The following is a 26,080-nucleotide window of genomic DNA, read 5'->3' as shown; positions in this document are numbered from 1 at the left end:
TTCTTCCTGCTTCCGCATTTTCAATGCTGCGTCGCCTGGGGCTACGCCATTGACTCCATGTGTATTGCTTTTTTTTCTTTCTCTCCCCACGCTGTCTGTGACTCTTGGTTTAGCAACATCGGCGTTCATCTGGTCCTGATCTACGGCTGTTTTGTATATACTTTTTTTCGTGACCGGCGGGGATGTCAGTCATTGGAGCTAGCAACGATACCACGTGTATAGACTTGAATAATTCAATAACGATCAGATAATATGTGCTTGTTTATTGTATTTGGTCGCACCATAAGTGATTCCTTCGCCTTCACGTAGGGCCGGTCCAGCGGGATGGTAGTGCGTCGCTCTAAGGTCCATGCCTGGCTACTTTAGAATCTCCACCTCGCTGTTTTGCATTGGCTATCTGGATTTTATGTTTCTGTAAGAGTGTAAGTTTTGACTCGTAGCTGGTTTTAGTCTTAGGCGCAAGCTAGGGGTGAGCTACATCTGTCTGATGTGCGTCGGCGATGATAGACATGGGTTGTTTCCGCGTTCAGCAGTAAATTCATCTATGGATCATGCTATTTACATTCGCGGCGAGTCTATGCAATATACACTATGTAAAATAGGAAAGGCGAGATCACCGCCGCACCATTGCACGGATTCGCGCGCGCTCCTCCCGATTGAGCTTATCGAGCACGTCTGCCGTCTCACCTCCGCGGGTGACGTCCTCCCATTCGTCGTCGTCCATCCCCATCACTAGCACCATCTGCAGGCAGCGGGCGAACGCCTCCCGGTGTCGGTATCGTCCTGAGGCGCCCTGGGCGCCGCCGACGTCCACTGCTGCGCTTATCACGCCGGAGACGTCGCGCTCGAGGCGGGTGGCGCCAAGTGCGTTGATCCGTCCGTGGTACGACCACAGTCGCTTCTCGAGCAGTCGGGCCAGATACGCCACTGTGACGTTCAGAAGGCGGTCAAAGGCTGAGGCTGTGAGGATGCGGGAGATGGGGAGGAGAAGCTCGGTCCAGCTGGCGGCGAAGCGGGGACGGACCAGCTCCGCTCGGCTGGCGCCGTCGTCTACGTCTTCGTCTCCATCGCCGTAGTCGTGGTAGACGGTGCTCGTTGGGTCGCTGTCGTCCCGTGGCTGGTATTCGATGTCTCGGAAAGCATCTGAAAGGATAGGTCGCAGGCGGTGCTTTACGACGTTGTTGAATACAACCTGGATACCGTCGGATAGGAGGTCATTCACTTTGGACTCGAAGGACGAGGCGAGGGTCTGCAGCGTTTGCGCCGCAAGTTGGGCTTCTGCAGGCACGGGGAACAGGGACCTCAGCTGGTCTGTTTCCTCGACCTGACCGTCCGGGCCAGTGATGGTCTTTTTCGTCTCGGTGTGGTTCTGCACAATGCGGCGTATGTAGTCGACAGCAACATCCAGATTGTTGATCAAGACGAGGAAGGAGATCACAATCTGTTCAGGCGGCTGAGCCCCTTGGACAGGCGCTTTGGGATAGCATTCATCACGCATCTTCCTTTGGGTCATTCCGATGAAGTCCGATCCAAGAACTCGTCCCAACGTGGGGACGACATTAGTCACCACCGAGATTTGTGACGTGGCCAGTGACTGTTGCAAGACCTTGTTGACGATATACATGATGTCGTCCACTGCAGATGTGATATGAGGAGGATCTGCCTTCAATGGCTTTTGCGGGTGCAGGGTCAGACCAGAAGGCTGCTCATCCAACTGAAACGCCTTTTCAACCGAGCGACGGAAGAAAAATGTCGTCATAGTATTGAATGGGTTGGTCAGGCGGTCATTGATTTTCTTGGAAAGACTCGCTTCCTGTAGAAACTTGGGTGGCGTAAATTTTTGAGTCTCGTCCTCGGTTGCCTTGCACAGAGTCAGCTTTCTGCACATATCCATCCAAAGGCGGTTGACACAGTCAGATAACTTACATTGCAAGTTTCAGCGATGAAGCGACAGTAGAGAGACCAGCGGCCCAGCATGACTGCCATTTCGTTTAGTAGCCCGTCGATCTCTTTCATGTCTACCCCCTCATCTTCAGCGGGGAGCCCATCGCGAGTCGCTGGGGAACTCGACCGAGGCGTTGCACTGCGCTGAGCAGGAAGGAAACTCTGCACCAAGAACGTAAAGGCATACGATTTGATGTCTGTAAGCTTGCGATCGACGTGCCGCTCGTCGCTCCAGGTGTCCAGAATAATCCCACCCTGGAGATCCGCCTCGAGCTGTAGACGTTCAATGACCCTGTTCATCTTCCGCGGGCCGTAATGGCGCTCCACAAGACCTCCATGTCCATCGATGAGTTGGGCAATATGCTCAAACAGTTTCGTCAGCGCATTTGCGTAGAAGAAGCCATCTTTGCTTTGAGCGCCTCCCGTGCCGGCATTGAGGTTCGCTCGCGCCCGCGATGCCACTCCTTGGCATACATAGCGCCCATACACATCCAGACCAACCTCGGAGCGACCAATAAGAGGAAACAGCTTGAAGAACCGTGTGATCTTAGCGCCATCGTTCTCTTTGACGGCCTTGTCGAACTCGCGCAGGAATAAGCCGCAAAGCGATTCAGCCGCATTATCCAGAGTGACGTTTGGCGGGTCAGGCACCTCAGCGGTCGGCACCATCTCGGCTGCAAAAGTACCATGAATCACCTCCGAAGGTATCTTAGACGCCCTGTTCAGATAACTGGCCGCCGTTTCCCAGTCCTGCGGAGCACCCATGGAGCCTGCAACCCCCAGAACGCAAGCCTTCAGCTCCGAAACCTGCTCTACCACCTCCAGCGTCGCTTTCACTCTTGACTGCTCCAGGTCGAGCCGACGGACGGCGCTCGAGATGCGATCTGCGGTAGCCGCAGCGTCGGACAACATGCCATGGCTGATTGCGTGGGTGGTGCTGGTCTGGGAACCCAAATGGGCGCGAAGAAGATCTAGCCGCCCTAGCTCCCGGGAGAAATCTTTCTGGGAAGCGACAAGGGCGTCCAGCCGAGCGGTGACGGCGACTTCTTGCTCATGGAGGTGTGACAGGGCGGCCTTGATCTCCGCGACGGAACTGGCGTTGAACACGTCAATTGGGAGGGGGTTGTTCGTGCGTTCTCCGTTTTGTTCTGCAGATGAGACCACATGCCCATTGGTGATGGAGCTTTCTGTCCTGGACATCGTGTCCAGACCCCTGCTCGACGGAGCGTCGGTGGAAGATGCAATGTGTCTTGTCTTGTTGACAGCGCGGAGATTCATCCAATCCAGATACGGAGTAGATAGAGCAACCAGTGGGCGGTGAGAAGCTTATAGTTTAGGCAGCTCCTGTTATCGCTTTAGGACATTCGCTCCTTTGAAAGAAGTGTAATGGACTTTATCTTGAAGAGCTGTATCTTGTAATAACAACAATTTGATCCAGGACGCATGAAAATATGATATCAAACCTCCTTCTTGGAGACAGATTGCTGTACAATTGCAAGCCTCAGGCAGCCAGGCCCACCGACTACCCAATCGGGGGATTTTCTCCCTCTGAGATATCAACTCGACGTCATTTGCTACTGCGTCGCTATCAACGGTGAATTTTTTTGCTACGTCTTTGTGCCTCTATTATCTGTTCATCATTTATATTCTCAAACAGTAATTATTAAGAAGTTGAGCTCCTTTACCAGCTGCATTGACCGCCGACGAAGTTCCAGAGACCAGCATAGCGGCCCAGTGTTGGATAATCCCGACGCAACATGGGCAGTGAAACGTCCACTGTGGTCGACGAGGGAACTTCCCCATCGGTACTGGAGGCGCGGAATATTGAAGCAGTAGCCAAATATATAAAAGAGAAAGATGTGCGACGCATTGTGGTCATGGTATGCCATATTCCGAGATCGCCCCTCCTTGCCCCGCATGTAGCAGCTAACGGTGGTGATGGCAGGTAGGGGCTGGAATCAGTACCTCGGCGGGCATTCCCGATTTTCGCTCCCCAGACACAGGCCTTTACTCCAATCTAGCCTTTCTAGATCTGCCAGAGCCGGAGGATGTGTTCGATATCAATTACTTTCGAGAGAACCCTCGACCGTTCTACGCCTTGGCGCGTGAGTTGGCGCCTGGCCGGTATCGACCAACTATTGTGCATTCATTTGTCAAGTTATTGCACGAAAAGGGACTGCTGTTGAAACACTTTACTCAGAACATTGATTGCTTGGAGCGCCTGGCAGGAGTCCCAGGCGAGAAAATTGTTGAGGCCCATGGTAGCTTCGCGTCGCAACACTGTATTGACTGCAAGGCGGCGTACCCGGAACCTCAAATGAAGGAGGCTATTGCCAAAGGGGAGGTGCCCCATTGTCCTCGTTGCAACGGCTTTGTCAAGCCGGACATTGTCTTCTTCGGAGAAGCCCTGCCCGAGGAATTCCACGCAAACCGAAGTCTCCCAGAACAAGCAGATTTATGTATTGTTATGGGGACGAGTCTCACTGTACACCCATTTGCTAGTTTACCGTCATTCTGTCGTGAGGGGGTTCCGCGAGTGCTGATTAACATGGAACGTGTGGGAGGTATGGGGTCTCGTCCCGACGATGTCCTTCTTTTGGGCGATTGTGATGCTGGTGTGCGAAAGTTCGCACGAGCGCTCGGTTGGGAACAGGAACTTGAGGAACTGTGGGAGAGGACGAATCCTGATAAAGAGGCACGAGATGCCGAGAACGCACCTTTATGGACGAGAGACGAGCGGCTACACGATGAGGTGGAGCGTCTGACAGAAGAAGTTGATCGAGCGCTGGGATTTTCCGGGGCGTATCAAGAAAGAGTGCGACGGCAATTGGATCGTCATTCTCAAAAGGAAGCAGGCATCAGACAAGGGACGGCAGCAGCCCACCGTGCCCAGGCCTTGTTGAATAAACAGCCCCTGGGCCAGTCGTCCGGAATCCCCCGCGATGAGGAGATGGACGGAGGACTTGCCCAGGATACGCATGTCACAGGAGATGCGAAAGCAAGGGAGCTACAACCAACAGCTGTGCATGACAGCGAGGGGGGATTGGGACATGTATTCCCTCATTTGGCCAGTCAAAGGAAGAAGTCAAATGCCATGTGAGCCATGTGAGTCCGTTAGTGTGACCACTATTTAACGATGGCGCTGATGTGGCTTCCTTCTGGCGGATCACGGATGGTTGATTCTCTTGCATCCCAACCTTTCTCACATGAATGTGAATAATGAGAATCTGAACGAAATCGATCTATAGGTGAGACATAGATGAATCATGGTATGCAAAATAATGAATTAATGAAGATGGCCTTAGTCATGAAAAGACAACTAGTTAAGTTAACTATAGCAACCATAATAAGCAATGTTCTAGAAGCGATCAGCTCTGCTTACTGGATGAAGTATTGACTTATTATCGAGGCGCCAACAGCGGAATTGACGCATCACAAAAGGATCTCCGAATCTCACCGGCTTTTGAGGATTCGATTCTCAATCATTTGCTATTATTTAGATAATCCTTTGGGAAGCATTAAGGTTGTCATCGGATCCTGCGAAAGGTGGGGAGGGACTCGGTATGAACCCCAACCCCTAGAGCAGAAACTCGGTATCTGGATAGACATGGATGGAGTATCAATAGAGTAATGCCAAAAAAAATCGATTCTCACTAGAATTCGACCCCAGCTGAAAGAGACCAACCGGTGAGGCAATCGGATGATCAACGGCCACTGCGATTTCATCGTTCTGTGCGGGGCCTTCTTCGGTGGCTCTGGCAGTGTCTGATTCTCTTGGACCTTCTCCGGTCGCTGCCCCACGGTGTCTCTAGATACCTCATAGTCCGTAGCTCTTCTTATCAATATCCTTCCCCCCTCCCCTCCCTCCCAATTCATCTGTCTTTCTAGCTCTTTTCTCTCTACTTACTTCGTTTCATATATCTCCCTCATTGCTCATATCTATCGTTCCTTTCTAATACACACTCTTATAACACAATGGTCGGAATTGGTCCCAAGCGCCCCCCATCCCGGAAGGGTAGGTCAAACTGGTCGAAGCTACAAAACATTTGGCAGAATGGCTCATTCGAAGTGCAATTGGAACAGGATCGATGGCCGATGTGCCTCAGAATCTTCTACAGCAGATTAAGGATTTCGAGGAGATGTTTACCGTGGACAGAGCCAAGCTCAAGCAGGTGGTTGACCACTTCGTCAAGGAGCTCGAGAAGGGTAAGCCCTTATCTTTAATCTAATTATTGATAGCTTCGGTAGCTATCAGGGAGATGTAATGAAGCTAACCTGCGGTTTCTGATTAGGTCTCAGCGTGGAGGGGGGTAACATCGTGAGCTTGACCGCATCCATCGGGAGAAGCTTGTACGCTGACCACTAGGACTACGCAACAGCCGATGAACGTTACCTGGGTTATGGACTTCCCCGATGGAGACGAGCAGGGAACCTTCCTTGCCTTGGATATGGGTGGTACCAACCTCCGCGTCTGTGAGATTACCTTGACGGAAGAGAAAGGAGGCTTCGATATCTGCCAGTCCAAGTACCGCATGCCGGAAGAACTGAAGACCGGAACCGCGGAGGAGCTGTGGGAATACATCGCCGACTGCATACAGCAATTCATTGAGTTCCACCACGGAGAGGAGGGATTGACATCGTTGCCCCTGGGTTTCACCTTCTCCTACCCGGCGACACAAGAGTACATTGATCATGGAGTTCTTCAGCGCTGGACTAAGGGCTTCGACATTGATGGTGTCGAGGGACAGGATGTCGTCCCTCCCCTGGAGGAAACACTGAAGAGAAAGGTATGCCCTCTCTTACTTGTTGTCGCGAATCTACGGGCATCTAACAATGTGCTTTTCAGGGACTTCCTATCAAGGTCGCTGCCTTGATCAACGATACCACTGGAACGCTCATCGCCTCCGCCTACACTGATCCCGAGATGAAGATTGGATGTATTTTTGGTACAGGTGTCAATGCGGCCTACATGGAGGATGTTGGCTCCATCCCTAAGCTGGCCCACATGAACCTGCCCCCAGACATGCCAGTGGCCATCAATTGCGAGTACGGTGCTTTCGACAACGAGCACGTTGTTCTACCCCTCACAAAGTACGATCACATCATTGACCGCGACTCTCCCCGCCCCGGTCAGCAGGCCTTCGAGAAGATGACAGCCGGTCTCTACCTGGGAGAGATATTCCGTCTGGCCTTGATTGACCTCCTGGACAGCAGACCAGGACTAATTTTCCAGAATCAGGACACCAGCAAGCTGCGGAAGCCGTACTTGCTGGACGCTTCCTTCCTGGCTGCCATCGAGGAGGATCCCTACGAGAACTTGCAGGAAACACAGGAGCTGTTCGAGCGCGAGTTGAACATCAAGCCCACTCTGGCCGAGCTCGAGATGATTCGTCGTCTGGCCGAGTTGATCGGTACGCGTGCAGCTCGTCTGTCGGCTTGCGGTGTGGCCGCTATCTGCAAAAAGAAGAACATCGAGAGCTGCCACGTTGGTGCGGACGGCTCCGTCTTCACCAAGTACCCTCACTTCAAGGCTCGTGGTGCCCAGGCTCTGCGCGAGATCCTGGACTGGGCCCCGAACGAGAAGGACAAGGTCACCATTATGGCGGCCGAGGATGGTTCCGGTGTCGGTGCCGCGCTGATCGCCGCCTTGACCCTCAAGCGTGTCAAGGCCGGCAACCTGGCTGGTATCCGGAACGCAGACGAAATGCAGAAACTGCTTTAAATGTCAATATCTGATATTTGGAAGGGACTTTTTTGGCTGTTGACGAGTTTTCTTTTGGATACGGTGTTTTGGTATGGCAAGTGTAAGCGGCCCTGGGTTTGAAAAATATCCATGAACGCTATCCAAGTGTACGAATCTGTCGGTGTCCTGGAGGATGCACATCGTCTTTCTTGACTACAGACCCCATAGAACGACCCGACTGGAATGCGAGTGTCTGTACATACAAACAACATACAGGCTCAATGAATGATATTACGCTACCAACAAGATCCATTCAAATGCGCTGGAAGACTAACATATTTACTTACATTGACAGCCAACTGACGGGGTTGAACTGCCAGGGAACGGCGCAGCGCTGGCTGTTTTGGCTCTTCTGAGTTACCAACATCATCTGCACATCAATCATTCTAGAATATCCGCCTCAGCGGACAAGTGACATGAAAGTTCTGAGCCCTCGGCAAGGGATCTAGATGCTCAATCAAAGACAAGTTGGATTCTTTGCTAGTTTTGGGTGCAGACATGTTCAGATTCGCCCAAGGAACCCAGCATTCCAAAGGCACGGCAGGAATGTTCGAATACCCCAAAACAGACTGGCCTCAATAACCGACGAATTGGACGACACTGCGACAAATTCTTCGTCAGCATCTACGATATTTGATTGACCGGAGCTCATATGAAATCGCAGTCTTGCCGTTTCTATAGCATATTCAAAGCCCAACCCGATACCCGGTTGACCTGACGAATGCGCCTCCGCAAGGAGCACGGTGTTCGGAATAATGACCCGTTATAGAATGCCAGGGTCTCATGGCATTAAGGCAGGCACGTTGCCCCGGCAGATGGTCTGGGTCTTATCGGTTGATCCACAGAACCGCATTGTTGTGCTGCCTCGAAGCTGGGGTTATCACATGTACCCAACAACAGGCCCATATATACACACAACAAGTGGAACTGAACTCTTTATTATTTCCAACTGACATTAAGCTTTGGAAGACAGTTGTTACCATCGTTTAACTTAGCCGTTTGACTCCTGTCGAACTACCAAGGTGGCCCTGCTCTCTTTTCCCTCAACTCCCCTATCATAGCTAACCACGCAAGCAATTACTCTCACAAATAACCAGCAGAAATGAAGGGCGTCATTACCATCCTCACCACGGCCATCGCCACGACAGCCCTGGCCTTTCCTCATCGATGGGTAAGAGACAACAACAGCACTAACACAGACACCATCCGCATGCCAGCTCCTATCCTCGTGCCAACAACCACCACCAAACTCCTCCCACCAGACACAACCCTCGTCCCGACTCTCAGCACTAAACTCTTTCTACCATCTGTGTCCGCCGCGACGGCCCAGATCGATTCCACGAACAAGATCCTCGTCACGCTCACGCAGGCCCCGAGCGCGAGCGCGAGCGCGAGCTCGGAGCCAAACTCGAACTCGAGCCCGAACCAGACTGCCGCGAGCAAGAGTGACCCGGAGAATAAAGATGGGAAGAAGGTAGGTTCAGCTTTCCTTGTTCTGTTTGGTCTGAAGTGTGCTAAACTGATGCGTGCAAAAGGTTCATATCGTTGGCTCGGTAAGTGAAACTTATATTTGAGGACTGGGTTCTGGTTCCTCTCTGCTGGCGTCCATGTTCGCTGACGATTGTGATTCACGGGTAGCTCTTGAACTCGGTGAGTTTATTTTATCCTGGATATTTCAGCTTGGTGTGAGCAGATGCTGATGATTTGTTTCGCTGTAAAGCTCGGCCTTGATGTAAGTTATTCGTTCGTCGAGGGGTGGTTTCTTACGGTGGGATGGGGTGCTGACTATTCGCAGGGGGTAATGAAATCGTTGAGTTCATTAATGTCTGCACAATGATGAGATTTCGGGTCTTTACGTTTTGTTTTTGCAGTGATTTTAAGGCGGGAATGGAGTACACGGTCTAAACGTTTGGCTTAAATTTTATGAGCCGGAAATCTACTGTTGGCCGATGGCCGTGTGATATGGGCAATGATCTTTATCGTTTGAATGTATGCTAGATCTATACGATGCGCAATGCCTAATTGTACAAGAACAACTTTTCCTCTATCTTCAAACAGCTCATGTCTGCAATCTACCAACTACCCGCGAATCTCCCAAAGTCGGATACGTCCCTGTTCGTTGGCGACTGCCAGCTGATCCGAGGCAGGGGAGACAGCTACTGACGAGATACGGCCAAGAGGCGTGTTGGATGTGGGCCAGTTGCGGTACACTGTACAAGAGGGAAGGTGAACTGTAGGGTATCAGTCAGTTAAACTCATCATGAGCAGTGACAGAGGTAGAGGCTTACCCAATCTCAATGCGTCCCGCTTCCACCGACTAGCCATGACAAGGAACTGTCCGTCTGGCGCAAAGACCAGGTGGCTGATGGGCGTAGTGAGTTGATCCAGGGCACGTACAGGCTCTGGGTTACGCGGGATCGGCGACGTTTTCGAAGAGGCAGGCTGTGCAGCATATGCGGCCGCCCATTCGCGACGGTCGTAGACGTTGACTACACCGCTAGAACTTCCAATGGCAACCCAGCGATCTCCGCCCAACTGTGTCCGTCCAGAGCGTCCACCAAGGCTGAGTGTCGTTGTGCCCACGGCACCGGCGTCCATCCAGCGAGCTACAACCCGGTTCAGGCGGCCGTCCCATTCAGACACCTCACCGTTCTTGCTCGCGACAGTCATACCTTCTCCGTCACTCCACCAGGCGAAATCGGCGACACCCCCACGGCCGTCCACGCGAACCTGGGCAATCCACTGCGCTGTCTCCGAGTGCAGAATGTTGATGATACCGCCTCCTTTGCGAGAGGAGCCGACCAGTCCGACATACCGCCCACAGGGCGAAAGCTTGAACCGCTCCATGGATTTCTGTTCCTCTTTACGATCTGCAGTGCCATTGACCTTCTCGACCTTGCCAGTATCGAGATCCCAAATATGGAAGTATCGTCGACGACCGGAGGCAAAGATCTTGTTACCGGTAGGAGGAGCAAAGGCGGAGGTGTGGATAGGTGTACGGCGGATATGAAGTGACGTGAGAAGGGGATTGGGAGCCTCTGCAGAGGGTGAGATGTGATGGATGAAAAGTGTTGCTGCAGGTCCGGACGACAGAAGCAATGGATAGTGAGGGTGGAACATGAGCGAGTCGATGGAAGACTGCAAGCAGAAGCATTAATACTAGAATCATTGAACGTTGCGGCTCACATAGAAAACTTACTGGCTGATCCTTGCCGACATCCTTGAGTCTGTGAATATCTATCACCTCCTGTCGCAATTTTCTCTTGCCTCCCGCGCCTGTGCTTTCACCAAGCGTGGTCAGATCAGTAGCACCTTGCAGCAGCTTGGCCAACGGTTGCGTGGATAGCCGGTCATTCTCATCGTCCGTATCCATATCGCTGTCACGATCGGAGTCTGAATCGGTCTGTTTCTTGTTCAATGCCGGGTTGGCCCAGTCTGGTACGGGGTGCAGCTGCTCGAACTGTCTGCGAAGTCGCTTGATATACTCCTTGCCGCTGATGACATCCTCCGCCTCGGTGACACGCAACTTCCTCAACCTCTGGTGACTAGCCAGCGAAATCGTGAGGCGCTCATCGTCGCTGTCGTGCCACACCGCGCGATGCGTCTCCTCCGCTTCTGTGTCTTCCTCGGACTCGGACCCCGCCGCCGAAGACTCTGCAAGCTCAGTACCAACTGGTGCAGTGCCAGAATCAAGGAAGAAGAGCTGTAGGAAATTCCATTAGCGCACGCACATACCCACGGGGGGTGAGGATGAACAAACATCTGCATCGGCAACATCTGACAAATCCCGATCGTCAAAATCATCACCCTCGTCCTCTTCACTGCCACTCTCCTCATCGCTTTTCGCCATCAACGCCATAAGATCGCGATCCTGGCTTTTCAATGCGCCGATGAAACCCTCGTCATCACCGAAGAGCATTCTCTCCAGCTTCTTCTCCGCCTCATCCTTCTCGCGCACTTTCTCGGTCTCAACGCCGTCGATCTCCATTTCCACGTCGGAAGCGTCGCTCTCGTCAACAGGCTTGGAAGAAGCTCCATTCTCAAATGGAGAGCGCGATTTTGCCGTTGTCTTTTGGCGGGTCTTTTCCTTGACCGTGACGGTGGTTTTGGGCATCTTGCCGTCGTGGGGATAAGAGAAATCTCAGACGATAGTGGAAAACCAGTTAATTCAATATAATTATAAATGTACCATATATAGATATCACAATGTGAGACTATTGTTCAGATCGAATGAAATATCGTCTGCGGGCCGTCAAAAGACCTGACAATAATTTTCTTTTCGCTTCAACGGCAGAATAAGGCGGTGACGGTGGCGGTGGGTGTTGATCCTATGGCATCTTCCGGTTCAAGCAGCTCAACACAGGTATATAGCTGACGGTCAACAGAGTTGAAACATTGAAAATGACTAATTTATTCCAATACGTCGTGGGATAATTATTCAATAATAGCCTTTGTCGTGGAAAGAGAAAGATACGCCAATTCTGCATGCTCTACCCTATGCCTAACATATTACCCATGGACTCGATTGCACGGTGAGTCGTGATATCTTATTGGAGTGTGACTAAAGCATATACATGTCATTTGGATCGCTATAAACAAATTTCTGGGAGTGTATGAGGCCGCGAACAAAAAAGGAGCAAAACCGGCCGCGACGTGGCACAAAAAGTATCCATATCAAGCACCCAACGCCGACGCATAAGCATAAACAAGGTCGTCATGATCTCTTGTTTTGAAGTGTAAGCTTTGTCGAAGATGACATTGCATCGTATTCTCCATGACTGCTGCTGGAGCTGGCAGACGCCGATGACGCCGGGGATAAATACTCCCCATCAACTGCCGGGTCGTACTCGGCATGACCAAATCCGTTCGGTCTTGCGGGCGGTTCCAGATTTTTGCCCAGATCCTTTCCTATGATACCTTCATCCGGCCCAAATGTATCAGCATCGTCAACGTTAGACAGCAGTGCATTGCGCGGTGTTCGACTGTCATCCAGCAAAGCATCTTCCACCTCATCTTCTTCCTGGAGCAGCTCGTGAGTTCGAGATAGCGGTTTCTTGATGAAAGTATCAATGATGTAGTACTGGATGGCGTTCATGATCACTGGGAAAAGCAGCATGACGAAGATGATCTGCAGAGCTGTGTTCCCTTCCGTCCAGCGCAGTGCCCAGTCACCTATCTTGACAATGAAGGGCAGTAGTTGAATGAGAAAAAAGACGCAAATTTTCATTCCCAATAGCCCAAAGAAGTATATCATAGCCTGCTTGAACCACCAGGCGGCCCGTGGCGGAGCGCCATAGTTTCCAGACTCGATCGATTCCGGGGGGTTCGCAAGGGGAGTATATGCCGCTAGGCGGTTTAGAATGTGGAGAATGAAGATGAGAATGGGGATTCCGAGCGTAGTCTGATCCGCAGGTCAATTGTCAGCTCCTACATCACAGCAAATTCCAAAATGTCCGGAAATGACTCACGTCAATCCCCAAATTCAATAGATAGAACGAGCACGGATTCGGTCTGTATTTGCTCGTGATTTCGAATTGGCCGGCAGAGAACATGGACATGAGTAGATTCGCAAGATGTAGCATCGCCGACCCAAAGACTTGTTTCGATACGTCAAATGCCCACACCTTCACAGGCCGCTGAGGTCTCTCCCTCCAGCGCTTGTACACCAAGGACAACAGCGCCAGTGATCCGAGTGCCGCTTGGACCAGAATCGAAAAGGGACCCAGCAGTCTGCATTCTCCATTGTCTTCTCCATCATGATCATGATGCGGACCAGCCATGGAAGAGGGTACAGGTATTGAAGGTGTGGGTGATGATGTTGGGGCGCCACTGCTCATTACGGCGATGGCTGTAGCCGCCGCGGCCAGTGAAGTCATAGACGGGAGAGACATCGCTGCTGTCCCCGCCTTCGACGTCCACAATCTTCAAAAAAAAAAAAAAATAAGGCACGTCGAGGCAATGAAACTGGGGCTCTTTCAAGAGCTCCCTATAGAACGAGGGCGGCTCGTATAGCAGGCATCAGTGATGATGACCGAAATAGAGTGTATTGCTGGACCCGCCACAATGCTTAAGACTCGAGCTTGGATAGATCAAAGTGGGCGGAAATACATGAAAGGTAAGAAAAGAGATTCTTAAATGGATGTCCTTTACCAGCAAGGAGTCGGAACCAGTCCAGGTGGGTTGTCTTGAAATGCCACAAGTCGTCAGTGCCAGAATGAGACATGCCTCCGCCAGGTGACGGTCTATGGTTCACTAGTTCGATTTAGTCACGCCGCTCATCCTGCAGCGCCAAGGCGCATAGATGATTCGTCAACACTTCTATCTATCTAGTTCTTACTTTCGAAAATATACCTAATGATTATTTTGTTTATACTTCCCTACGCTACATATTTCTCCAAAAGAGGGATGAGTGGTCAAACAACTCACTTCATTGGTGACACTCGTTGTGACGAGCGAGATATAGCAATTATCCAAAGACATGAGAAGTACAGGCAAAAATATTCAACCGTTTGCTACTTCCTGAATCATTTGTACCACGAGTTCAATTTGAAGATAGACTTGTGGTTTGACTCGATGATCCATGCACCCTTACAGTCTGGGCCATGTCGACCAGCTCGGACTGTAAGGGCCAAGCTCCGGAATTGCCTCACTCATCCACAGATCGAAACCATGTTTAGATCATCAGTCTCTCGACCTTGTCCTTGATGGTTCTGATCTGGCCCATCAGGTCACTGGCTTCGTTGGTGGTGATGCTGGCCGCAATCACGGGACGGGAGACACCAGTCGCACGGCCCAGAGCGAGCTTGCTAGGAACGTACACGTAAGGCACCTGATTGATAGTTAGTATTCGACCAGAGTATAAGTATATCAAAAGAAAATCATACGTTCTTATCTTCGCAAAGAAGAGGAATGTGAAGCAGGATAGCCAGAGGGGAGGTGTCGGCAGCGAGGATGACAATTTCGGCGGTACCACGATTGAGAGTCTTGGTAGCTGAAGCAGAATGTCAGTTAAGAACAAAGAGACAAAAGGATAACCAGATAGACATACCCTCGTTGGCACCCTTCTTCAGCTGACGGTAGTGAGAAGCCTGCTGCACCAAATCCAGGAGGTTCTGGGTGAGGGCCTCGTCGGCAATGGGCCAGGCTGCATATTCATTAGCAGATGGTCGCGAGACGAGCGGTAAAATTTCGCTTACCGGCAGAAGTTTCACCAGACATTGTTTGAAGTGAGTGTTGGCTTTTCAAAATAAGATGAAATGGCTCACTCAAAGGATCACTGCCGTATTGCAGGGTATCTAAAGAACAGGTGGAAAGAGATGCTTGAGAGTAGTCTTCATGATAAGAGCCCTGCAAAGAAAATCTTGAAGAGAAAATGGTCGGTGGGGCCGCAGGTGTCCCCGGCGCTAGTCCTTTTTTGGATGGCCTGCACCCGATGGTCAGAAATCGTTTCATACCTTAATTATAAGGCAGTAAGGCAATGACCTCATGCTAGTACACTACTCAAGTGTCAAGGTCCGTAGAAATCTCTTTCACTTTTGTTACAACACACATCGCTTCCGTATCGTTGTCCTTGAAGAGTATTGGACGGAACCAGCCTGATTTCGTCTTTCAATTACGTCCTCATCTCAGTGAAACCGAAAAGGAGTCTTACCCTGGTTATGCCAGCATGTAAAATCAGCCCTAAAGGGTGCAGGGGGCAGTACAGAGTAGACCTCTACCATATCCCCTCCGCTATGCTGTAGACTTTCGAAGGCGATGTCATGACCTTCAGCTCACGCACGACCACAACTGAGAGCCGTGGCAAACACCTTGGCCACGCTTTGCGGGGGCAGACTTTTTCTAAACTACTGTCTTCTTATCCGTATGCCCTAAGACGATGGAGATGAAATGTCCGCAAGCTGCCCATGCCGCAGCAACGGAAACGATAATAATATTGTTGATAGCAACTGGCCGGCACAACAAAACAGATCCCAGCCCAGACGAGACTAACTCTATCTCATTCCCTAGACGATGACCAGGGAGACTCATTATACCCGCCAGGAACCCTCATACCCGTAATTAAGAGCCACGAAAACCATACGAGTCAAACGCCGGAAACCCCACAACCAACCCATGTTAGACAAGATGCAGCTCGATGCCTGCAAAGGGTACTCAGAGAAATCGTCAAAAAGAAAAAAGGCGCCTCATTCTATCCCATGTTGCTGTTTGAGACGTTCCAAATTCTCTTGCCTTTCCGCCAGGTCCTCTTTCGACCTAAGCATTTTCTCCGGCTGGTGGTATAACACTAGAACCAGTAATCAGCAAATACATTCTCCTTGCACCAAGCAACTGCCTCTCTGTTGCCACCAGGTGACACGTACCAACGAGGTATCTGTTCTGGAAATTGAAGCCATTGAGCTTATCGCATGCCTGCTTGGCGTCGTGAACGTCTTCGTATACGACGAAAGCGGTACCCTTTGAGTTGTTCGCAATTCCTTGGCGGATTTGACTAAGATAGTGTGAGCTTATATATTCTAAAACACAGAGCATGCATGTGTGTCTCAAAAGTATGGCTTACCGGATGGGTCCAAATTTGCCGAAGAGGTCAAATAGCTGCTCAGCAGTCACGTTGTAGCTGCACGAAATCATCTCATCAGTCCTTGGTCATCAAGCGGCACTATAGGTAATTCGCATATGGAGAAGACATCATAGTAGTCGGACTGTCGATTTTGCAGCAGGGCAGTGATGAATGAAACGTACTTGAGGTTCTTGACGAAGAGAATCCTGGAAAACCATCTGTTAGCGTATATGATCACTTATGGGGCAAGATGTCCGCGTGTAGTTGAGAAAAGCGACTATCGCGTGATGGCAGGCCAAGAGCAGTAAGAGACTCTGGCGGAGGGGCAGATTCGCGCGAGGAGACTCACCGATTGGCTTCGGGGGCGAGCTTCCGGCTCATTCTTGGGGGGACAAGAAAAGTCCAGGAGAATTAATAGGCAAGTTATCTAAAAGCAAGAGAGACACCCAAAGAGGATGGTATCAATCAGAATAGCAGAAAGAGGAAGAGGAAGAAGGAGTAGAGGGAGACGATATCCGTATGGACGGAGGAGCGCAAGATGAAAGTGAGCACGAGGTTCGGAAGGGGGGATCGCTTTCCCGATCGGGCTTAGAGGCGCAGGCGACCTTCGCTGTGTTGGTTCCTCTTGTCGACCGATGCCGTTGGCGAATCCCCATTATGATTGTCATTATTCATTGGAGATCGCACTCAAGTCTAGAATCATATTGGACTTCGTCTATTAGAAGCTACAATGGTTCAAGATATACTACTTAGTCATATTCATGCAGGAGACAAACCGACGCTCCAAGTGCCGATCGCCAATGGCCACTATCTCACCCCGGTATGCCTCGCCGCAAACGATAGAAGCCTCGATACTGATAGTAGGTCTGGAGCACATGAGAAGACTGAAATAGCAATAGTACTAGTACTCCGTTGGAGGTACCAATCCCCGGGATAACGACTGTACCCTTATGTAGATAACAATGTGCTGCTATGTAGAGTGTAAGACTACTGCTGGTGGGCTCTGGCCTGCCTTCGAAGTCGCCTCCCTCTCCCTCAAGTCACCTCAACTCCCAGCCAACACCGTCAATTGTCGTTTGAAGGGTAATTGACCGCGCTTCCTGCAATCATTTCAAGCGATAATCATCTTGCCATTCCTCCAAAATCTGTCACTGTCCCTGTGGAGACCTCTCAATAAATTTGCCCGCCTGCCGCGGCGGTGCGTCTCACACTCGGTGTTGCAGTCCTCTCCCGCCCTCGAACTAGTAGTCGGCAGAGAGAGAGTCAACTTCCCTCCCCCTCAACTTCCCAGCGCTCCGGGCGTGCGACCTTGCTCCCTCAACGTCTCATCCATTCAGTACTCGATTTTCCATCCTAATCCGCACTTCTTTATCGTTTCCTGACTGTGCGCTTTCATCATCTGCCAGGAATGACTCTCTTCTTGCCTGCGGTGGCCTCTCTCTAGCCCGCGTGGTTTATTCACCCCCGCTTTGAACTCGCCTTCCGCAGGCACCTCATAATCTTCTCCGGCCCTTTTCTTCGCTTTTACCTTCTCTATACTACTCCTGGACTTCATCATGATAGGTGCCACATCCTTCTTGAACCACTCCGGGCCTCGACCGCCGCGATACCGCACTCCGTCTCCTCCGCGACGCGCCGTGGAGCCTATCTCTCCTTTCACAACCACCGACTTTCGTGCCTCGTGGATTGACCGCGGAGACTCGCAAGCTGCGAGCTCTGATCGCGGTCGGGTCACATTGAACAGTGACGTCTATTCGACCACAAATCGGGGATCTCATGGCCGAACCAGCCATGGTCGCTCCAGCTCCACGATTGACACTCTCGCGACAATCGCCTTAGCGACCAGTCCTACTTTTGCGCCTCTCTCCTACAGACCTCCTTCTCAAGATTCAACGCCTGCCATGTCACTCTTTCCTTCCCAGTCCATTGAAAGTACAGAACGGCCAGCCAAGCGACCGCGGTCGGAGAAAAGTCCATCTCCCTTACACCACCCGCAGTCCGCCGTCGCGCCGGATGCAAATCCTTCCTCCACCTTCGACAGCATGAAAACCGACGCCGAGCTTCTTCTAAATTTCGCGAGACCAAGCAACTTCCACCCTACGCCTTTCTACCCCTCGAAGCGGGTGAGCATTGATGAGTCTTACCATCCTCATTACGGCGAAGAACCGAAGAGCCACTTTCGGGCTGGTCTCGGAAGCACATATACTCTGCCAGACGACGAGAAATCCGCGTATCACGCTTCAGTAAATACTGCGTTTCCATCATCTCGAATGAGATCTCAGTCGGACGGTTCGGCCTTCATTTCTCGACCGCTCATTCAGGGAGTACGGCCCAACACAAGCTCTTCTACGCTTCCTCCAATTGTCTGGCAAGAGGAAGAAGGCAATGCCAGAATGGGCCCAGGACCTCCAGACACGAAATTGCCCGGGGCTGAGACACGATACGAGAGTTCAGTCTTCACAGGGGGAGATACCGGTGCTAATCGGGCATCAATGGATGTGCCTTCCCGGGGAGATGATGATACAGAATCTGACGAGAACAACCAGGCGAACTGCGCCGCCTGTAACCTGGTCCGAATACCGGTTGATTCAGAAGAACAAGGGGATGTCACATGGATCAGTTGTGACGGCTGCAAGCAATGGTTCCATATTGTTTGTGCCGGATTTAAGAATGATCGCGAGATACGGACAGTCGACAAGTTCATCTGTCGCCAGTGTCGGCCGATCCACGGACAGACAACGTTTGTTCGAAAGTCATCTCGAGCCCGCACTGCCATTGATTATGCCGGCCTCAACCAGGGTCTTGTCAAGGCCGCCAGCGATTCTTTGGAACATCATTATATTGAACCCATTCGGGAAGGCAAGATTCGCTTTCTACCGGAAAACTTCCCTCGGATGAGACCGGAGTTGGTCACTGCCGAATACTTCGAACGCGGTAGCGGCATGACAGAGCCTATCGTTATTCCAGCACATCTGAACACCCGTGATTCTATTCCAATTGTCGACCCTGAATTCGACGCCCTCGTCCAGGAGGCTACTAGCCAAGAGATGTTCGATGAATTGTTGGAGCACGTCCCAGAGGAGGGCAAGGACTTCGAGACCGTCATCGCCTGCGGCCAAGACCAGTTGGACATGGTTGTTCCTCAGGGTCTCACTGTCCGAACGGTGGCGGAGCTTTACGGTCCTGAAGAGAGAGTCGAGGTCATTGACGTCAAATCCCAGCAGGGCGAAGACAAGAGGTGGAACATGCAGAAATGGGCTGACTATTATGAGAGTACCGGCTCCAAGGTCGTTCGCAATGTCATCAGTTTGGAGGTCTCACAAAGTAGATTGGGAAGACTGATACGCCGACCCAAAATTGTGCGTGATCTCGACTTGCAGGATGCGGTATGGCCTGAAGAGCTCAAGGCGATCGGCGATTATCCGAAAGTTCAATTCTACTGCCTGATGTCTGTCGCAGACTGCTATACCGATTTCCACATCGATTTCGGCGGTTCTTCGGTCTTCTATCACATTTTGAAAGGCAAAAAGACTTTCTTCTTCATTCCACCTAAGGACAAGCATCTGAAGAAATATGAAGACTGGTGCAACTCTCCTGCGCAAGACTCCACGTTCCTTGGCGACCAGACCAAGGAGTGTTACCGCGTCGATCTGTCCGAAGGCGATACCATGTTAATTCCATCTGGCTGGATCCACGCCGTCTGGACTCCCACGAATAGCCTGGTCATTGGCGGTAATTTCTTGACGCGACTCAACTATGGAATGCAGATCAAGGTTGCCAAGATCGAAAAAGATACCAAGGTTCCCAGGAAGTTTCGGTATCCGTTCTTCCAGAGGATCCAATGGTACACCGCGTTGAAATATCTGGAGGACGATCCTATCCCTCAAAGTGTGCTCGACGCTTTCGCTGAGGATGAAAACTACCGATTTCACAGAGCCTATCCTATCTACTACGAATTTGGGGAGCGGGAAAATAAGGCGCCTGCCGGGGATCCATATCACAATTCTCGATTCTACTCCCAGGCCGAACTTGAGGGGCTCCCAGATCTTGCTAAGTACCTGCTTCGGACAGCATTGATTGCCAATGGCTACATGGTTGAGGGAGTGACGATGGACGCTAGGAACGCTGTCAAGCGATCCATACCGAAGGGCCAAGGAGACCCAGTTGACACAGTGAGAAAGTTTGGAATCTGGGTAGCGTGGAAGCGTGGAAATGAAAAGGCTCCGCAATGGACACGCCCTGGTGTGGTGGAAAGCAACGCTAAGCTCAGCCTCACGGAGAAGAAGCCAGCAGGTCGACCTAGCCGTCGATCAGAGCGAAATGCAGAGGGACAGCGCATGTATGCAGAACGGCAAGCTGTACAGCGGCCACTAGAGCAACCTCCAGATTTGACCAATGGCCTTTCCAGTGAAGAAAGCTCTTCTGCGCCTTCGACCGTTGAGATCCCTCAGCCTACCGTTGTTTCTACGCTGCCAAGCACCGAGACGAGGGAACTGAAGGAAGAAATGGTTCAGAAACATCGATCTATACATCGCAGCTCTGGATTGGGTCCTAAGCGTGTTGCCTGTGATGCGTGTCGTAAGCGAAGAATCCGATGCCGGCATAAGGATGAACACAACGACACAATATCGGCAAAGCAAACGACGTTTGGATCTTTCCCTGCAGGAGTCCAGTCGTCTTTAGCTCACGATGCAGCATCGGCATTGAATTCATTGGCGGCTATTGCGTCTGAAGCAGGCTTTCAGGACGCCGCGAATGGGTATGGTCTAGATCGACTTGAAGCGTCTGGGAATTACAGCACTGCCGTCTTGAGCACACCGAATGCAGCCACCGGCAAAGTCAATGATGGCAGTCCCGAGGGTCTCAGCACAGGGAAGAAAGGGCGCAGCAAGGCTTGTGATGATTGCCGAAAGAGCAAGGTTCGTTTTTATTGTTTCTCTCCCTGTGCAAGTGCATAGCTGACTATTTCTTTAGCGCCGGTGCATTCATGATGAATATGGCAGAATCGACCCTATCAAAGCCCAAGAACGATCGAAGCCCAGGGCGGCAGCCTCAGCCAAGAGGCCGCGTCCCCCGCAGGAGGAAGACGCGCCCTTTACTTTGAATAAGAGACCGAAGCAGGAAAGCACGTCTCCTGTGGCGAGGCCGGCCAGTCTCTTCAGAGCGGAAGGGGACATGTCTCATACGCAGAGGCCGGTTGATTTGGAAGCTTCATCATACTTTGGCACTTCGCACGACCACAATGGCATAGCTCAGACAAATCTGACGACTACCGAGAGAAAGACTCACGTGGGGCAGACTTCGTACGCATCCCCGCCGGCATTTCAGTCAGACACGGTCGTTATGGAGGTCGATGGGGCAGCCGTATCGAAGCCAACCGCTTCACTTGTTTCGCCGCCAACTTCCCAGGCAGACGAGACGGATGTGCCTCCCGAGCAGGATGGGGAGAAAGACAACCATGTTGTATATTACACGCCTACTGCTAGTTCCCGGCATTCGTCCCGTCAACCACGTCACGTTGACAGGTATGTGCCCGAAAGCCAGCCAGCCAAAGCCGTGAAGACGACGACGCACACCCCGTCTGCAAGACGGGCATCCTTCAGTGGGCCACCCACCGCTCGTAGAGTTACACCTGGTGCGCAGGGAAGCTCGAAGAAATCTGCATCACGCCCTTCGTCGTCTCATGCGAAGAAAGGAGTCTCACCGGCGACAGAGAAGAAGTTTGACCGTATGACTACGACTTCAACGTCTCCAGGGCATAAGGGCGCGAAACGTGAACGCACGGCGATTGCTGACGATGAACCTGATGCGGAGAGTTTACGTTTAATTCGCGAATTGCAAGAGCAGGAGTTTGGCTTGCGCAAGCGAACTACGCGAGTGTGACCTGGTTTGGGCTCTTCAATCACACCCATACTGAAGCGGTTCTATCCATGACGGTTATGACTTCATTTTCCTTTGTCTTTCTGTCTTTCTTTTTATTCCTTTTCTCATAGGTATCCGGCCTGGAAATCGGCAAGGTTGAGAGTGAGAGCCGAGAAGGCGGGATTCACATTTGCGGTTTGGCATTTGGGGAACATCAGGCGGAGTTTCTAAGCGTCCGATTTCAAGGTCATCTTCTGCTCTTTCGGTTGTTTTACAGGATATCGCACACGGCGTTCCATTGCTGGCAAGGGTTCTCCTGGGGTAATCGTTGGTTTTGGGGGTTCCTTCATTGCATTCATCGTTTTACCACAGGGTATTGTTTTCTTACCTTGTTGACTGCTTCAACTACATTTCCTTGTTTCTTCATCGATTATTGATTCCTTACTCGGCGTTTATGTGCGCGTAATGGAACAAACCGGCTGATAACCCAGGTGTATTTCGGCTCAAGGACTTCTTTTCGTTCATTCGTCTTTCTCTGACCAGTTTTTCTTAAACCACGGTTTCAACTTTTATTTGCGTACGTACCCTGGGCTCTTCTCTGTGTTGGAGGGATTAATCGAAGGCCTGAGTCTGGGTCTACTTCTCTCTTCCCTCCTCACAACATGTCCAATACCTCTTTGCCCATCTTTGTGAGCTGAGTACACCGTTTCTCTTGTTGAAGTTGATGGCTCTACCTTGAGAAGCAAGCGCTTGATTGTTCCCCTTGTTCTTCTGTAGGGTTTCCTGATATTTGAGTGGAATGAGCAATTCATTTAAAGCCAGTGGTTCGGTTTTAATATCTCAGGAATATTTGAGTCAAGTCTAATATTTCGACTTAGTTCACATCACGTCTTACGAGTCTATCCCTATAAGGTAATAATCAAGATGCATAAGAACCGCAACACCTGGCCCAAAGTTTGAAAAAAAGATAAAAGCATAAGAATCCAAGTAACTCCACCTTCTGCTGCAGAAAACTCCGACCTCAATATAAAAGGAAATCTTGGGTCTCATCATCCGTCATAAGCGTTGTCGTTTCACCGTCTAGCTCCAGCTCCGGGCCTTGACAAGCAAACAAGAAAAAGACTCGAGGGGTATATGCGATAAATGCAACAGATACAAACACTGAAGCAGGGATTCCCACGGGGATACGCTAGGTTGTTCACTTGGAACACATTTCAACCAAACATCGCTTCAGTGCCAACCAGGGCAGCGATGCTTCATTTGAGAAGTACCAGATCACACTAAGTTCTCGTGGGGCTGGGGATTCGACAGGCGCTTGAGCCGCATCTTTTCGCCCACCCAGTCTTTGATCACGCAAGGATCCTCGTCGGGCCCTTGGCACACCTTGCGGCGGTCCAGATGCTTGAACCGCGGGCCCAGGGGACCGTTAACGTAGTGATACTGGCCTGCGAAGCGATACTGTCGATGGTCTCCCAGAGGATAGAACTTATCTCCCCAGTGACCGTTGAAGTAGAACCACTCCGTAGGTGCCAACGGGCTGGCTGTGGAGGCGCGCAACGCGTCATTCACATGATCATACGTATACATGTGCGAATTCAAGAGAGGATCCCAGAGAGGTCCTCGGTCCGTTTGGTCATGAAGAAGTCCCCAGGGTAGAACATACGAATGGACACCAGGAGTGGCATACATGGCATGCGTACCCACGGCGGAATAGATGACCGGCTACACATTGGAAACGATTGATTAGCCCCTAAGCCAATCAAAATCACCAGTGTGGGAGTCGCAACTTACCCGTTGTCCGATTTTCTCCACCGCTTCATAACTATACGCCTCGCCTGCGGAATGTGCACTAAAGAAGAGAGCTTTAGGCTTGCCGTTATAGAAACGGACGAGGCAATGCTCCCAGTCGCCGATGTGGTTGCCGAACCGCACGTTCAGAACCACATTTCCGAGATTGAAACTGTAAAAGAAGAACCAGAAGGCATCGACTATGCCATTGCCCTTGTCCACGACAAGCAGCACTGCAGGCGCCTCACTTCGGCCTCCGGTCTCTTGCATCTTTATCGGTTCGCCACCGTATCGTTTCCGCAGCTCGTCCCTGACCCTCTCGTCCTGCAGAAGATCCTCTGACTTGGAGTAACCGAGATCCTCCAATGGTAGACTGGCTGCTTCGTCTTCCGACATTGATTTGTGGTTCGTGTCATACCATTTTAAGCGGCCCTCGGGCGTATCTCCCGGAATGGCCCCATCCACTCGACCGTCCCAGTCAGACCATGATTCTTCAGAGTGCTCATCTGGCGAAACAGGGATATTCTTTTCTCCTTCCATCCACGGGGGCCGTTCCTCCACATCATCATCACTGGTCAAGAAGACGTAGCGACCATCCTCCCATTGGTTCAATTGGTCCAGATCCTCCAACGTTGGATGATTATGCTGTGACTGCACCGGCGTGTAGTTTAACATTGGCGTGGTGTGGAACAAATGCTCTGCGATATCACATGGCCAGAACTGTTCTTTGGAGAATAGATGCACGAGAGGAGCATATTCAAAAACATAGTCCGGTATCTCTCTGAGCGAACGTTCGGCATCATCCCACTGATTCGCCGGAGGACCCTGTTCTTGGACCCAGAAGGACCGCCACGGAGCGGCCTCGTCTTGCGCCGAGACAGAGGCATTGGACTCCGTGAGGACTTTCCGCTGGCCGAAGCGCGGACCAACCGTGTGGAAATGAGCGGTACCGCAAAGACTCAGCCAGCGACAGGCTTTACGGTCAAACCACGACCGGGAGGATGCGATCCAGCGCTGCTCATCCCTGTCCTCATCGTACCAGATGAATGCGTCCGGATTCAAGGCACGTACTAAGCTATTGATTGAAACATACGCGATCAGTGAAGACAAAATGATAATGGCGCCTTTCGCTTTGCCAATCATCTGCTCCACAGCCAGGGAGAGAGCCCCGACGTTGGATGTATTTGTTCTAGAAGAAGTATCAGGCACCGAGGGATCAGCCCGGTGATTTTGGGCAGTACTGGTCGACGTGGCCGCTATGGTAGTAGTAGTAGTAATGGTAGTAAGGCTTAAAGATGTCCCGGCTGGGATTGCACGGCCAGGCGCAAGTGAGATCGGGATGGTCAAGGAAGACTCCTCAGAGGGAAATGAGGAAAGATGAGGGTCATGAGAGGTGACTACGGGGCAGAAGACGAGGAGCGTGTACAAAAAAGAGCAGAGAGTCAGGGCAACTAGGCCCGAAGATGGAGGGGACGACACTATAAGAAGGCATTGCCAGGTTAGCAGTGGTCGAGAACAGCTATGACCAGTACCACTACCGACTTGAGTGATGGATCCCGTGCGCAACGACCGAGTCAGGGTAAAAGAAAATAAATACAAAATAATAGAAATCCGAACTCATGGACAGAAAGGGAAAGACAAAGGCTACGGATCATCCAGTCAGAAGGAGGGACCGGGTATAACGGAAGGGGATTAGATAACTCTGAGGGTCATGGTTGTGAATATGACAGACATAGATGAAAAAAAAAAAAAAAAAAAAAAAAGAGCATTCTTCAAGGGAGAACGTGAGAGCAGTAAAAAGTGACGGATGCATGTAGAACAGTGGATAGCGAGCGTGCAAATCAGCTCCTTGCTTCCGCGCAGAGCCGGACTGACAAATGTGTGCCAATGATGATGCAGGCGGACAGGGGAGGACCAGAAGGGCAAATCGGATCGGCAAGCAGGCAAGTATGAACCGAACAGGGAACATGAACATGGAGATGATCGAATCAACAGAGGGATCTGGACGGAGGTGCATGGGGTTGTCTCTGAACGGAAGACGACGGATGTGGATAACACCATTGGTGATCATCCGTAGGGCAGAGCATTATTAATGCTTTGATTGCTTGGTTATTGCTGATGGATCTCGATGGAAACATGGAAGCAATTGATGACAACAATAGATGATGATGATGATGATGATAAAT

The 26,080-nt window shown here is 51.2% G+C and overlaps 10 protein-coding genes across 10 annotated transcripts; 4 read left to right on the top strand and 6 right to left on the bottom strand.

The window, feature by feature from the left end:
- Positions 1-613: 613 nt before the first annotated feature.
- On the bottom strand, positions 614-3,144 carry ALT_4305 (Golgi transport complex subunit COG4; the record flags this gene model as incomplete). The annotated part of the gene is made up of 2 exons (XM_033561123.2): positions 614-1,861; positions 1,927-3,144. 2 exons carry the CDS (start codon positions 3,142-3,144, stop codon positions 614-616), a joined length of 2,466 nt encoding a protein of 821 aa, XP_033417014.2.
- Positions 3,145-3,701: 557 nt separating this feature from the next.
- Positions 3,702-5,044, top strand: ALT_4304 (SIR2 family NAD-dependent protein deacylase; the record flags this gene model as incomplete). Its single annotated transcript, XM_033561122.2, has 2 exons — positions 3,702-3,824; positions 3,890-5,044. 2 exons carry the CDS (start codon positions 3,702-3,704, stop codon positions 5,042-5,044), a joined length of 1,278 nt encoding a protein of 425 aa, XP_033417013.2.
- Positions 5,045-5,919: 875 nt separating this feature from the next.
- Positions 5,920-7,666, top strand: ALT_4303 (putative hexokinase Kxk; the record flags this gene model as incomplete). Its single annotated transcript, XM_033561121.1, has 5 exons — positions 5,920-5,959; positions 6,028-6,150; positions 6,237-6,262; positions 6,324-6,731; positions 6,791-7,666. 5 exons carry the CDS (start codon positions 5,920-5,922, stop codon positions 7,664-7,666), a joined length of 1,473 nt encoding a protein of 490 aa, XP_033417012.1.
- Positions 7,667-8,789: 1,123 nt separating this feature from the next.
- Positions 8,790-9,261, top strand: ALT_4302 (uncharacterized protein; the record flags this gene model as incomplete). Its single annotated transcript, XM_033561120.1, has 2 exons — positions 8,790-9,161; positions 9,223-9,261. 2 exons carry the CDS (start codon positions 8,790-8,792, stop codon positions 9,259-9,261), a joined length of 411 nt encoding a protein of 136 aa, XP_033417011.1.
- A 505-nt stretch (positions 9,262-9,766) lies between these two features.
- Positions 9,767-11,801, bottom strand: ALT_4301 (WD40 repeat domain-containing protein; the record flags this gene model as incomplete). Its single annotated transcript, XM_033561119.2, has 4 exons — positions 9,767-9,918; positions 9,976-10,825; positions 10,887-11,390; positions 11,448-11,801. The coding sequence occupies 4 exons, from the start codon at positions 11,799-11,801 to the stop codon at positions 9,767-9,769; spliced, it is 1,860 nt and encodes a 619-aa protein (XP_033417010.2).
- Positions 11,802-12,401: 600 nt separating this feature from the next.
- Positions 12,402-13,578, bottom strand: ALT_4300 (STIMATE family protein; the record flags this gene model as incomplete). Its single annotated transcript, XM_033561118.2, has 2 exons — positions 12,402-13,088; positions 13,156-13,578. The coding sequence occupies 2 exons, from the start codon at positions 13,576-13,578 to the stop codon at positions 12,402-12,404; spliced, it is 1,110 nt and encodes a 369-aa protein (XP_033417009.1).
- A 782-nt stretch (positions 13,579-14,360) lies between these two features.
- ALT_4299 (SNU13 family protein) lies at positions 14,361-14,905 on the bottom strand (the record flags this gene model as incomplete). Its single annotated transcript, XM_033561117.1, has 4 exons — positions 14,361-14,516; positions 14,572-14,678; positions 14,736-14,831; positions 14,884-14,905. 4 exons carry the CDS (start codon positions 14,903-14,905, stop codon positions 14,361-14,363), a joined length of 381 nt encoding a protein of 126 aa, XP_033417008.1.
- A 965-nt stretch (positions 14,906-15,870) lies between these two features.
- Positions 15,871-16,625, bottom strand: ALT_4298 (putative pre-mRNA branch site protein p14; the record flags this gene model as incomplete). Its single annotated transcript, XM_033561116.2, has 5 exons — positions 15,871-15,971; positions 16,048-16,175; positions 16,245-16,301; positions 16,427-16,450; positions 16,594-16,625. The coding sequence occupies 5 exons, from the start codon at positions 16,623-16,625 to the stop codon at positions 15,871-15,873; spliced, it is 342 nt and encodes a 113-aa protein (XP_033417007.1).
- Positions 16,626-17,800: 1,175 nt separating this feature from the next.
- Positions 17,801-22,127, top strand: jhd1 ([Histone H3]-lysine-36 demethylase; the record flags this gene model as incomplete). The annotated part of the gene is made up of 2 exons (XM_033561115.2): positions 17,801-21,163; positions 21,219-22,127. 2 exons carry the CDS (start codon positions 17,801-17,803, stop codon positions 22,125-22,127), a joined length of 4,272 nt encoding a protein of 1,423 aa, XP_033417006.2.
- A 1,254-nt stretch (positions 22,128-23,381) lies between these two features.
- Positions 23,382-25,911, bottom strand: ALT_4296 (putative vacuolar protein sorting-associated protein TDA6; the record flags this gene model as incomplete). The annotated part of the gene is made up of 3 exons (XM_089599725.1): positions 23,382-23,828; positions 23,898-25,372; positions 25,770-25,911. The coding sequence occupies 3 exons, from the start codon at positions 25,909-25,911 to the stop codon at positions 23,382-23,384; spliced, it is 2,064 nt and encodes a 687-aa protein (XP_089456063.1).
- Between the last annotated feature and the right edge of the window lie 169 nt (positions 25,912-26,080).

The sequence above is a fragment of the Aspergillus lentulus genome, assembly GCF_001445615.1.
Source record: "Aspergillus lentulus DNA, contig: Alt08, strain: IFM 54703, whole genome shotgun sequence".
In the NCBI taxonomy this organism is placed as follows: domain Eukaryota; kingdom Fungi; phylum Ascomycota; class Eurotiomycetes; order Eurotiales; family Aspergillaceae; genus Aspergillus; species Aspergillus lentulus.
The sequence above is the reverse complement of the archived record's forward strand: the minus strand, read 5'-3'. Positions and strand labels throughout refer to the sequence as shown.